Here is a 13,414-nt window from a genome sequence, read left to right as displayed (position 1 = left end):
ATGGGATAATATTTATAGCACACTTTGTATACTCATGGCTCTGATCAAAGGAATCAATACACAAAAGTATATACTGAACCTTGATCTCTGATCTGACATAAGAATTTTATAAAGTCCAATGCACTTGTAAAATACAAATGTATTTTTATTACCAAGGAAAAACATTTTACCTTAGTTTTATGAATAAAACAGTAGACAGAGTAGATGAAATTTACTAATCCTTCCTTGTTGTGAACATTAGCTGACAAGCTGAAATGTTAAACAGAAATTATTTAATTGTGCTCCGTGTATAAATTGTCTTTGTGCTGTTATTCTCAGCAACCAAAGGGCAAGAAACATTTTTAACTCTCACACTATATATGTCATATATAGCTATATTATATATGACAATTCAAGTTTCTTTGGGTAGTCACTTAATAAATCAGATCTCTTCGTTTGCTCTCTAATAACTTTCTAGTTATTATTCCACACTGTCTTTTAATTATGATGAAATTCATTAACTATTAAAAACCAGACAGAAATAATATTACTCAAAGCTAGGTCCTATCAAACCTACAAAATGTGCTTTTTTTTTTCGGGCAGGCCACAGTGGCTCAGCAGGCAGAGTTCTTGCCTGCCATACCAGAGACCCAGGTTCGATTCCCGGTGCCTGCCCATGCAAAACAAAACAAAAAAATTACTTTTTCAATGGAAGTTTATACTTAGTGATTGATACAAATCTCATTCAGTTGGTGAAAGATTACAATGGATACTAAATCCTTGTAGCATTTTTGTCTTCTCTTTACTGCCTAGTACATTATTGCTGCTAATTTAACATTATACAATCTGTTAATAAGCTTTCAATATCTGGCAGAGGGAACATGGCTTTAATGGACAACTCTGTACTGACAATCAACAAAAATGCATGCATGTTTCATAGCATTACTATTATATGGCCTCAAAAGATTAATAGCATAGCAAAACATTTAAATGAAGATTACTATGGAGGAGAGAAAAGCAAAGAACTACATGAAGTATTACTTTGCCAAAAGCACAAGTATTTTAAAATTCTGGTCTTTAGTTTGAGGTAGGAGATTTAAATCAGTATCCCAGGACAGGCTAGGGTCACATGCTCCCTCTCAAGTGAAGGTGTGAGCCTCTATTGAAGTAGCACAGTGACAGTTAAGCCCATCTGCATTGATATATTCTAGTTCATGAAGATTTCTCATTTATAAATTTCTAAGGGTAACACTTCAATGTTGGTATACAGAGCAACCCAAACCAAATAATGAAAAACATATGCCCCCATAGAAAAATAACATTTAAATAAAATGTTTGCACCTAATTCAGTTTATTACTGGGGAACTTCCTACAAGCATGGTCAAATTCAACCTTTTCTTCTTACAATTATTCTTCTGCAAAAGGGCAGGGGAAGTGCACAATGGGAATGAATCCTGAGCCTTCGCCACCTGCCCAACCACTCAAGGTCAATACTATTGGTTGACTGGGTTCAACCAATTGTCGTTGCACTACTTATACCAAAGCTTATCACACTAAAACCTTTACTCTTAAATTCCAGCTATGGGTTCAGACTTCACTTTCTGGAACTTTTCAAATAAAACTTTTTACTGCTCTGATTACCTATTCTGGACAACTGGGCCTCTAAATTACTTGAAGGCAGACAAGTAAAAATTTCTTGGGGAATGGAAACTGAGAATCCGGGGACGAGGCCAGGGAAGGCAGGGGGAAAGGAGAAGCTAAACGGAAGAGGTGTAGCCACCAAAGGGGCTCCCGTAACAGACCATTAAAATAATTCCTCATGAGCAAACTGGTACCAGCTGGTTAATGAAGAATATTTCTGCCATAGGGACAGGACTGACAGAAATGAGCATCTAGATGAAGATGCTAGATGATTTCTTGGGTTTCCTTCAGGTATTACCAATCTCACTTGAGGAGCTCCAGGATCACTGTCATGGGATGGTGGTATGTCACAGGCTACTGAGCTCAAGTATGATGTTGCAAGTATTGTCTTAAAAGGACTTCTTTTAGTTGAATATTGTCCTCAATTTCAGTGGATTATTAATTTTATCACAAAACTAGTATGATAATAAAACTTATCTAACCTCTCTTTGAAATAGTAGGAAGGGGGGCTGTGAAATAGAGAAGAACATTTCAATAATATCTTCAAAAACACCAGGGCTCTCTAAAGCACTGAGTCCTCTGCAACACTCTCTCTTTCTACATTTAGCCTGAGCATAATCATGGCGTTACAGCACATATTCTGAAATCTCTCTTATTCATGGGAGAAGGACTTAGAATCTCAAGTTTTTTTTTTTTTTTTAAATTAAAAATACATTTCTGCTGCTGTGGAACTGTCCTTCCTGCAGATAGTCGCAATAGGTTGCAGAAAGCTTACATTTAGTAAACCAAACTGTGACTGTGCTTCAGAAAACAGTTTGTTGCAAAAAGAATTTTTCTGAAGAAACAAAAATAATAGAATAAAATTCTCAGGCCCAGTGAAATTTTCATCTTCCTGTACAACTGTGGGTGGCTTCATGGAATAGTGGCCAGTGATCACAGCTGAGGAATGAATGAAGCAGCACTGTCCTGGTTTCTAGTTTCTCCAATTAGTCTTGCTTCATGTGGACTATCGCAACTGTTTCATTCTTATTTCTATATTCTGAAATTTGCACATTTAAAAACATATCCTCTGGTTTGCTCTCCTGCATGTATTCAACATCTAAATTGAAATGAGTTTTCTTGGTCTCCTTAAGTATAACAGACCTCTCTGATTACCATAGGACAACTATTACCATCAAAGCATTTGTCCATTTGATTTTGGGAAATTGGCTTTTTAGTGTGTTTGTGTGTGTGCTTGCACACACACAATTATTTAAACCAAAAAAAGACAGGAAAAAGGCACCAAAAGAGGGAGCCTTGTTTCTAGGTTGATAGGGTGGCAGTACCTTGTATTGTTTGAATTTGGGTGGAGTATCACCAAGGCAGGAATAAGAGATGTCGTGAAATTTTAGAACTAGCTAATATTCAGTCACCTGGCATTATATTTGGTTGTTATTTTGACAGTATTAGGATAGGGGACCATATAGCATGGGCAGAGGGGTAGGGGGTGAGGAGGAAAGCTTTGCTGTCAGACAGAGGCTGCCAGTCCTTATGGGACTGGGCTGAGAACAACAAGGTGCAATAAGAGGAATCAGAGTAGAAAGAAAAGCATTTCTTCTCCCAGGGCTATGCCAAATTCTGCTCCATCCCCAATTCCAGGCCTACCATCATATATTGAAGCTCCTTCTCAGTTTCTTTCTCAGTGACCCCAAGGCCACAGCCCCCACCTGACTGATGTCCCTACACGGCACTCTCCCTGACTGCAGCCTATGCTTTTCATTGGGTCTGTGGGTCACAATTCCCCTTCTTTGCACCTGGTGATTCTCCCTATTAAATTAACAGCCCAGAAAGCCGCCCCCAATGCTACAGGTAAGCCAGGCCAGATGAGAATAGCCAATGTTAACATGTTCTGCAATGGCATGTTGTTGGGGGTGGGACCAGTATTAATGTGATGAGGCAGCTTAATGCAACTCCCCTTCGCACGGGGCAGGTATGGGGGGTGGGGAGAGTGGAGGATCCAATCAGCAGCTGCATCACAGAGTCTGTGTTTGAATGATCTTTCCACCATGTGATCAGTTCTAGCATGCTTAAACAGTTTCCATTGGCATGCAGAAGGATCAGCTGCTCTTAATATCTTACCCTCATCCCTTCAAATCGTGATAAGGCTCTTAAGGGTCTCAAAGCTCTTAAGGTCCTAAGGGACTTTATGGCACCTAGTTCCGAGTAGCCCAGGGCATTAGCTATAAGGCTGACTAAAGAGACCTACACAGAAACAGAAGAGAAAAACAAAAACAAAAAAGGGAACAAAACAAAACAAAAAAAAACAAACAAAAAAAAAAAAAAGAAAGAAAGAAAGAAAGAAAACAGAGGTTCCAGAGTGTTAGAATAAAGCCCCTACCACTGATTATACAGATTGGGCACCCCCCTCCTCCCCCAGGTAGAGGAAGTGGGTAACACCAGCTGCCTATTTCAACTTGATTCAAACGACCTGGAAGGAAAGGTGGTTGAGAGGCAGAAGAAAAAACACAAAGGGAAGAGAAAATTGAGAGAAGGCAGTAGAACATATATACAATTTGGAAAAGGGAAGAGGCTAACGGGAAAGGGAGAGAGTGAGGAAGATCCACTGGAAGGAGAGGAGCCTGAACAGATGACAAGAACCTTACCCTCGCCCTTTACAGTCTCTGCAGGTCCCAGAAGTTCCCATTAAATTAAGCCAGACAAATTTAATGGTACCTATGGAAAAGAATACAGATAAATACACACACTCCACACAAGCTGCCCCCTCCTCAGCTCATTCACCTTTGGATTTCCAACAGGGACAAGCTCTTTTACTCCTGGTTGACAAGAAACCATTTGTCTGAGAATTTGATGAATTACTACATCAACAAATGAAACATATTTGGTAAGTACCACAGCTGACTTTACAGTTTCCAAGAAGAAAAGAACCAAATGAGGAAACTCCTTCACAAAGTTTTGGCTCCAAGAGAACTCAGGTAATTCTATCTCCAGCTTTTAGCCATCATCAAGACCCTTTCATGGCCATGAGAACTTGGGAGGGTCTGGACAAGTGAGTCCATACTTGTCCTTCCTTCTGCAAAAGCCCAAAATGAGTTATTTTCAAGTTTTTCACTTCCAGGACAATCTTCTATTGTTTTTATAATTAGAACAGCTGGAAGGAATCTTGGGAGATTAAAAAAAGAATTTTATCGCTGAGAAAACCGAGACCCATACACAAGAATTTGCACAGTGTCACAGAAGCAGCTCTGAAGCCAGGATTAAACCACACTTCTGACTCCTGGGCCAGTGCTCTTCCTCCCAGGAACATAGCATCCCTCAATAGGCATATCAGAAAACAATATTCCAACAGTATTATCAGTATCTGAACAATCAAAAATTGAATATATTGCCAGACACGGGAGAAGAAGTCTGCAGGTGTCTAGGCCTAGACTCTGTGAAATGCTTTCTTGATCTTTCAGAGGCAAACTTACCTTTTCTACAAGAGCCCTAAGAGCAGTTACCATGCTATTACCTTAACACTGGACACTGAATTCACCTAGGGTTGCCTAGGCCTAACCTGAGACACAGAGCTCTTCAGAAGGCACGGGCCTGAAAATATGCTTAAATGATCAGATGCTAGGATGCTTGGGTTCTGAGTTTCTTAGAACAGTCTCTCTAATACTATGCCACAAATTCTGGGATAGGTTAAGATGTTCTCATCAATAGGGGTTACATTTCCACTACAGGGAATTGGTAGTTGTAGAATAGCTTAGCCTAAACTGATATTTTTAAGGCAAATTTAGAAGGGGTGGGGGTGGGGGGAACAATCCACAATTTAGTTTTATTTGTTGTTCTTTTGATCTCTATCCTAGAGCTTGAATTCTTTGATTCTGTATCTCTGAATTGCATAAATTTTTTTTTTAAATGAAGACAATAATTTAAGCAGCAGGACTCGCAGGGGGTAGAAGAGGAGGGCCAATGATCTGGGGAGGGTCAGGGATGCAAGCCTTTATCTATGCATGTACTCATCATTATAAGGCTAGGTATCATCTCAGGAGTCTGAGGCAGTGTCCAAACCAAATATAGGACTAGATGCTGCTCTATTAGGCTACTTGTGTTCGTGGAAGGGGAGATGGGCCAGTGTTCAATCTCTGCCTGAAACAAGGGCCTTATCAAGAACTTAGTATACCAACAAATCATATTTCTCTTCATCCATCATTATCAGTAATAATCTATAAGGTGGGGACAACCGAATCAATAGGCCGAGCCCTCAATCTTGGGGATTGTTCATACGAAACTTATCCCCGCAAAGGATAGGCTAAGTACTTAAAATTAGGTGATAGAGTCACCTCCAGAGAACCTCTTTTGTTGCTCAGATGTGGCCTCTCTCTCTCAGCTAGTACAACAAGCAAACTCACTGCCCTCCACTCTCTATGTGGCGCATGACTCCCAGAGGTATAAACCTCCCTAGCAACGTGGCACAGAAATTCTAGAATGAGCTGGGACTTAGCATCAAGGGATTGAGAAAACCTTCTCTACCAAAAGGGGGAAGAGAGAAATGGGACAGAATAAAGTGTCAGTGGCTGAGAGATCTCAAACAGAGTCGAAAGGTTATCCTGGCGATTATTTTTACGTATTATATAGACATCTCATTTTTTAGTTTAAGGTGTATTAGAGAGGCTAGAGGGAAGTGCCTGAAACTGTAGAGCTGTGTTCCAGGAGCCATGTTTCTTGAAGATGATTATATAATGATATAGCTTTTGCAATGTGACTGTATGATTGTGAAAAAGAAAAAAGAATCTGTAAGGAAATGTCTTTTTGCCTACTATTGCCAAATGCAGCCCCAAATATCCTAAATTGCCAAATTCTTAGTGAGACCTTAATAGGCATATCTGAAGGTAAGCTTTCCCATCTCAACCAAGTATCTGGATTCAAATGACCCTTGAATCAGCTTCATCCTGTGAAACTATGCCAAGGAAAGGCTGCAAAAAAATAAACATATATATATAAGCCTTATAGGTTTCTAGTGGCTACAGGCCTTGTACTTTTCAGGGTAGGTGACTAATCTGATATTAGAGCTAAAGCGGGGGTACGGGTAGAGGAGGTGCAGAAGCCAATTTAGAGGTTGCTGTGGACCAGGTGGCTCTAAACATTGAAAGATAATCTGCAGCTCAATTGATCAATATGGCCAAGTTCTCCCAAGACAGGACCAATAAGGGTCCTATCTGGGTTACACTTTAGCAGTTGAGGGCTCTCCTATGATCCTCTGAGTCTCCGTGTTAGACCCTCACAGAAGATACTCAGAACACTGCTTAAAGTATTTTAAGGAAAGAATCAAACCTAAAAAGGAAAAAGAGTTGAGTAATCAGAGAAAAAAAAAGGGAGAAACACTGGATAGCTTTTTCAAAATGAAGTGAACATTTTTAAACAGAGAATGTTTTCAGTAGTCTGAATTCGGGATGAGGTGAGTAGTATTTGAAATTTCAATCCCTGGAACCAGTGTGCTGGCTCAACCCAGAACAGGATGAGGTAAATTTCCCAGGGGAAAAAAAGACAAAATTCTGTTACAGGATAAAATCTCCAGAGCAGCCAAGAACCTGAGCAAAATAAAATGTTGCCCCTATTTGGGAACTCACATGGCTTATAAATGAAGAGAATCAACCTTGGAAGCTGTCTGGATTATCTATGACTCTAAAAAATGCCCTCTGCAGCTGCTAAGAGACATCAAAGACAAATGAAAATCCATTAGGGAAACAAATATGGTGATAAATAACAGATTCAAACACCAAGTCACTGGAGGATGAAATAGGAGGGAGAGTCTGGCAGAGATGGTATGCTAAATTAGGACCTAAAATTTATACCTGCTGTATGTTCTAAAATGCCAAAGGAACTAGAAATTTTAACCAAATGGACAGTAAAGACTGACAGTTCCTGCTGTTCAGGTGTCAGCTTACATCTTGATCTCCATCTATAATTCAAAAGTGGCTACCAGTGGAGGTACTGGGATGGATCCCCACAGTAGCTGGGGCTGTCTCCCCTTATCATGCCCTGCTCCATGCTGTGGTTATTTGTGTATGCATCTCACCTTTTCAAGTCCTTAAGAGAGCAACGTCAGTGTCTTATACTTCCTGTATTCCCCACAACACCTGGCAGGAGGTTTTGCGTGTTGTGGGTGCTCAATAAACATCTGAGGAATGAAGAATGAAAGAAGTGTTTGGTCTGAGACAAGAAGTCAATAGAAGGGAGGTTCCTAGAAGAGCCTTGTCCCCAGAATGTTGTATTGCCACAAGCCTGGAATTAGGCCAGAGCCACCCTGCAAGCCAGTGTAAACTTTCCAAGGGCTGAGACCATGCCTGCCTGTTTCTCTGTAATTTCTTATGGCTGTGGAACAATTCTACACAGATAATGGTCTTTGATTTAAATTGTTTACTAATAACTGGAAGAAGACAGGACATTCTTAAGTGCCACTGCTAGGCCCCACAGCATACAGTCATCTAGCAACATCCAAAGGCTAGAGTTTATGGACTATTGTCAGCTGATTGCATGCTTGTTTATGTTTCCTTTTACCGCCCTGCTACCTAGTATAAAAAGTAATAAAAAAAGTTTGCAAAATAGGTGTGATGTGTAGGATGTTGATGCTTTTAGCAGCAATTTGATTACAGAGTAATGTGGGATACCTGATCAATACCCTGGAATTCTGGGGTGAAGAAGAAGGGAGTAGTCTGGGCTAGAGTAGAGAGTGGAAGGAATGGTCATGGTGGAAAAGATTTGCTCTGAATCATAGCTTCCCTAAGGCAATTAGGAATGTGGTGGTGAAGATATCTGTCTCAGGTCTGTAAAGATTAGATGAGGAACTTCTAGGCCTCCCAAGGATGCTCCACCTGACTCTAATTGGTCCTGAGGAGTCACAGTGAAGTGAAGATGCTCTGACACGTCTCCTGTCCTCTAGCAAGAGAGCTGGCCCAGCATCATTTAAATTCTTTGGGCTTTATCCCAAGCCCATTCCTTAAGTCTTAGCACTTAAGCTTTCTGCCTGTGGGAGGCAGAGCCCTTTCCATCACAAGGTTGTATCAACAGCTGCTGAAGGGAGTACTGAAATCTCTTGCTAGGGTTTCATGCTAGCACCCTCTGGGGCTGCACCTATTTGGTCCACTTTATGGGCAGGGAGAGACATCCTCACCCCATTTAGACATTTTCCCCCAAAGGCCTGTCTTTTGAAAAGAGGAATGCAAATAGGTCTTGGAAGGAGTCATTAACCATGGAAGTTGTAGACACTGAATTGTGAAAGGAATGCACATTATAGATCAGAAATCACTGCTCGTGCAGAGTGCTCGGCTCTTGTTACCTAAAAGAGAGATTTCCATGCTGTTCTATTTTAGATCCCAGAGGCACTCTATGGGTAGTTCATAATACGGTCAATGCAACCAATATTCTAAATGTACCAACTAAGCCATCAAACACTCCACTTCCTTGGTACTTCTCACTTGGTACACTAACCCACTCTTTTCTTTAAAAAAAAAAAAGGTGGCTTTGCTGGAAGAAAGAAAAAAGCTTTAGTTATTACACAGAATAAGAGACCAGTCATTACTGTTAGTAAAGCCAACAAGGGACAAGAGATGGTGGAATGATGAGAAATAGTTAGAGATGACGCAGCTTCCAACCTGAAAAATAACATAGGCGGTAAGGGCCACCAAGCCTTGGAGACAGTCTTGGAACCTGGAGGAAAAAAGATTTTTTCAAGTTTGATCATCACTGTGGAGGATGGCAATGTGTGGGGAGAGGGGAACTTTTCTAATATTACTTTCTTAAAATGATAAGGGCTAGGCCTTTTAAATTTTATTTTGTTATGAAAAGTCTTCTCCCTCCCCCTGATTAACTGACTTATTCAGATGAGCCTAGTACTAAGACTTGAGTTAAATGGAAGTGTCTATGGGAATGGCTAGCAGACGAGTCCACAAAGAGCTCACCACCACCTCTGTTCCAGCAGCACCTACCTCACTCTCTCACCCCTTTTCCTGGCAACAGAAAGAGGATGTCCTGTTGGTATGGGCAAGAATTGTCCTGTCCCAAACTTAGAACATGGGGCTTTAAGACCAATGATTATTACACCTCCCATTCACAATCTCTGAATCTTCTAAAGCAAACGTACCAGAATAAAGAGTTGATTGGTTAATCCAGGAGCTAATGCAGGGACTTCAGAGCTCCCCTCCCAAAATTAACATCTGAGGGTTCTGAAAGAAGCTTTACCCAAACCTACACCTACATCTTGTCTTATAACCTGAGCCCCAGGCAACTCCAACCATCTTAAGAAGAAAGATCCCTCATTCTATTTTTCTGCTAGAAGGGGCAGGAAGTAGAAAGCAGGACACGTACAGCCACAATGAGGAAGTCCAGCCAGCACCAGGCATTGGTGAAGAACTTGACGAAGCCATAGGCTGTCCACTTGAGCAACATCTCCAGGATGAAGATATAGGTGAAGACTTTGTCAGCATATTCCAGGATGGTACGAATGGTCTTTCTCTGCTCAATATAGATGTCTTCGAAAGCCTAAAAGAGAAACAACAACTGCCTATTATGCCTAGAGCCAAATAAGCAACGTTGGAAGCACTGCCATTCTCCGGCAGCTTTTCCCACATGTGGTTGGCCTATCACCAGTGTCTTCTCTCTTTCACTTTACTCCCCTGCTATACATGATTGCTTTTCTTGTAAGCAACTTTACTGACATATGATTCATGTACCATACAATTCACCCATTTAAAGTGTACAATTCAATGGATTTTACTATATTCAGAGTTCATTCATCATGACAATTTTAGAACACTTTTCTTATCTCAAAGAAAAATGCCACACCTCTTAGCTGTTACCTCCCTATCCCCAACTCTCTCTAGCCCTAGGCAACCACCAATCTACTTTTTATCTCTCTAGGTTTGCCTCTTCTGGACATTTCTTATGAACAGAATCATAAAATAGGTGGTCCTTTCTAACCAGTTTCTTTTACTTAGCATGATACCTTCAAAGTTTATCCATGTTGTATCAATACATCATTTCTTTTTATTGTTGAGTATTATTCCATTGTATGGATATACTACATTTATTTTTTCCTTTCATCTATCGATGGATACTTGGGCTGCTTCTATTTTTTGGCAACTGTGACTAATGTCACCATGAATATTTGTGTATAAGTTTTTTTTTTTAACTTTTTTATTGTATAGTATAACATATATACAAAGCAAAGAAATAAAAAAGCAATAGTTTTCAAAGCACTCTTCAACAAGTAACTACAGGATAGATCCCAGAGTTTGTAATGGGCTACCATATAATCCTCTCAGATTTTCCTTCCAGTTGCTCCAGAATATAGGAGGCTAGAGGAGGGCTTAGTTATTTTTTTTTTATCATATGTGTATAAGTTTTTGCATGGACACATTTTCATTTCTCTTGGGGATATATCTAGAAGTGGAATTGCTGGATCATATGGTAACTTCATGTTTAATCATTTGAGGAACTTCTAAATTCTTTTCCAAAATGGCTGTACCATTTTACATTCATTCCAGTAGTATATGAGGGTTCCAATTTCTCCACATACTTGCCAGCATTACATATGTTCTTTATGACAAAAATTTTTCCTTAACTTAGCTTCCGGACACTGCAGATAAAGGTGGAGGGTCACAGGGTTGGGAGATGCTCAGGGAAGGGAAATCTAAGTACTATTTCCTTTTTATGGTATTCTTGAATGAGGTAATTCCCTGATATGAAGGGATGGGTATTCCTGTTTGCAGAGTGGTGGATGGCATTGTGTGGTGCTAAGAGAGAGCATTCCTAAAGCTTGAACAAAAATTGTGGAGGTGTTCGCTTCCCAGTGCCTGCCCGTGTAAAAAAAAAAAAAAAAAAAATTGTGGAGGTGGAAAACCACACACCGCTATGCAAGGGAGGTGCTTGCTCTGGAAAGTTCCAAAAAGGATAGATTTGGGCTACCCGTATCCTCATCTCCCAGAACGGAGGCACGTGAAATAAGGTGTTTCAATTTCATCATGGGGCTATGGGGACAGAAGACATGGATTCCACTGTCCTTCTCAGGGTCGTGGTACAAATAAATCCCTCCTATTCTATCAAAAACATAGTAGCTTCCATTTCAGAAAAACCATTCCATAACCCAAGATATGTGAGATGCCCAAGACTGATCTTCATGTCACTGGGGGCTCTAATGCCCTCCCTCTGAAGTCTCATTATGACTATAATCTGGTCTTTTCTTGGACATGCTTACTGTGGCTTCTCTTAACTTCTCTTAAATCTCATGTCTACTATTGCATAGGGTCTTCAAGTACTGAGCCAAGTATCCCGTTTATTCATCTATGACAAAAACGAACTGTCATAGGTGAACAGTAATGAAAATTCAGAACTCTTAATTCACTGCTGCTTTTTCCTTCCTTCTTTATTTTTGTGGAGGTGGGAGGGAAAAGAGACAAATCAAGGGATGGGGCATATTCTCTATTATTTTGAGCTTTTGTTTAATACATTTTCAGGATAATGATGACAACAAAAATACAGCACCTGCCTCCAATCCCTTGCCTTAGTCTGTTCTTCCCTTTTCTCGAGGGCAGAGACTGTGCTGTCATCTCGGGTACCTCCACAACACAACCTGAAGTGCTAAGTGAATGCTAGCTAATGCAATAAATGACCCAGATTGGCAGGAAAGTCTGGTTCCCCATCACTCAGATCAATGGCCACCCAAACCATCTTTTTGTCTCTTAGTCTAATCCTGACACCTTCTCCATAAACCTTCCCCTAACTTCCCACTACTGAAATGTCCTCTTTGTCCTTGGACTCTTCTCTACTACCCATTAACACCTTTCTCAGCTTCTACTGTTCTCCTCCCTCACATGCCAGTGAATTTCTCAAGCTACTGTTGGGATCTTTATCACTGAATTTGGAGGTTCTTCTTTGTTACTTTGTTTCCATATTAAGCTTTAATTCATACATGAATATTCCTCCTTCTCTGAAGACAGTTCAAATTTCTGCACTCTTCACCTTTCTATTAATTAGAAAAAGGAAAATGTGCGGTGTCTCTAGTTCCTGCTGCCCTCAAATCCATACAACTAGTAGACAGCTACTCACACTAGACTGTTCAGGTCTCCAGAGTAATAATACAGCTAAAAGTGAAAGCAACTTTCAAGGTAAATTAGTCCTAGCAGGAGAGTGGCCTGCATGTTTAATGTGCAGTATGCTTCATTGACTAATGATAAGCACTTATAATAACATGAATATAAATAACCCTTCTGGGCAGGCCATAGTGGCTCAGCAGGTAGAGTTCTTGCCTGCCATGCCAGAGACCCGGGTTCGATTCCTGGTGCCTGCCCATGCAAAAAAAAAAAAGTCAAATAAATAACCCTTCTATTAGTCATTTGACTCCCCAAATCCAGAATGGTGTCAAGGGAGACTGGGTAGGAGGATATCACCTCCCTTCCACCTTGGGCAACTAAAAAGTAAAGAACAAGAGATTTTGGGTGTTAGGTGAAAGAAGGAAGTTCATTTTAGGAAGTTGCTTAGAATGGGGCAAACCAAGCAGTGAAGACTGTGTGTTCAACCTGATGAAAAGGAGTCTAAGGTTTGATAGAGTTCATGCTGAGACTAAAGAAGATCAGGATGTGGACAAATATGGATTCTAATTCTGAAAGTTCAAAGCATCAGCCCAGAGCACTTTAGTAGACCATTACCCTTGGGATCATAGCCAATCTGTGTTTTCAGAGAAATTAGGCTTGGGCCCCATCCAGCCTCTTCCCATTAGTTTCTATAAACCCTTTCCCAGCCAAGTTCTCATTAT

The 13,414-nt window shown here is 40.5% G+C and overlaps 1 protein-coding gene across 7 annotated transcripts in view; it reads right to left on the bottom strand.

Moving 5' to 3' along the window:
- The window catches only part of SCN8A (sodium voltage-gated channel alpha subunit 8), a 187,130-nt gene that overhangs the window by 18,731 nt on the left and 154,985 nt on the right, over nt 1-13,414 (bottom strand). For 6 of the 7 annotated variants that reach the window (XR_013155653.1, XM_077110725.1, XM_077110724.1 and 3 more), the window contains one exon: nt 9,970-10,143. Coding sequence is in view for 6 of the 7 variants with exons in the window: in XM_077110725.1 (XP_076966840.1) it covers nt 9,970-10,143 (174 nt within the window). In the remaining variant the exon portion in view is untranslated. Of the gene's footprint in view, nt 1-3,738; nt 3,862-9,969; nt 10,144-13,414 lie in introns of all 7 variants that reach the window. The other variant, XM_077110727.1, reaches the window with a different exon arrangement.

The sequence above is a fragment of the Tamandua tetradactyla genome, chromosome 7, assembly GCF_023851605.1.
Source record: "Tamandua tetradactyla isolate mTamTet1 chromosome 7, mTamTet1.pri, whole genome shotgun sequence".
Lineage (NCBI taxonomy): Eukaryota > Metazoa > Chordata > Mammalia > Pilosa > Myrmecophagidae > Tamandua > Tamandua tetradactyla.
This window is presented reverse-complemented; position numbering and strand designations above follow the sequence as displayed.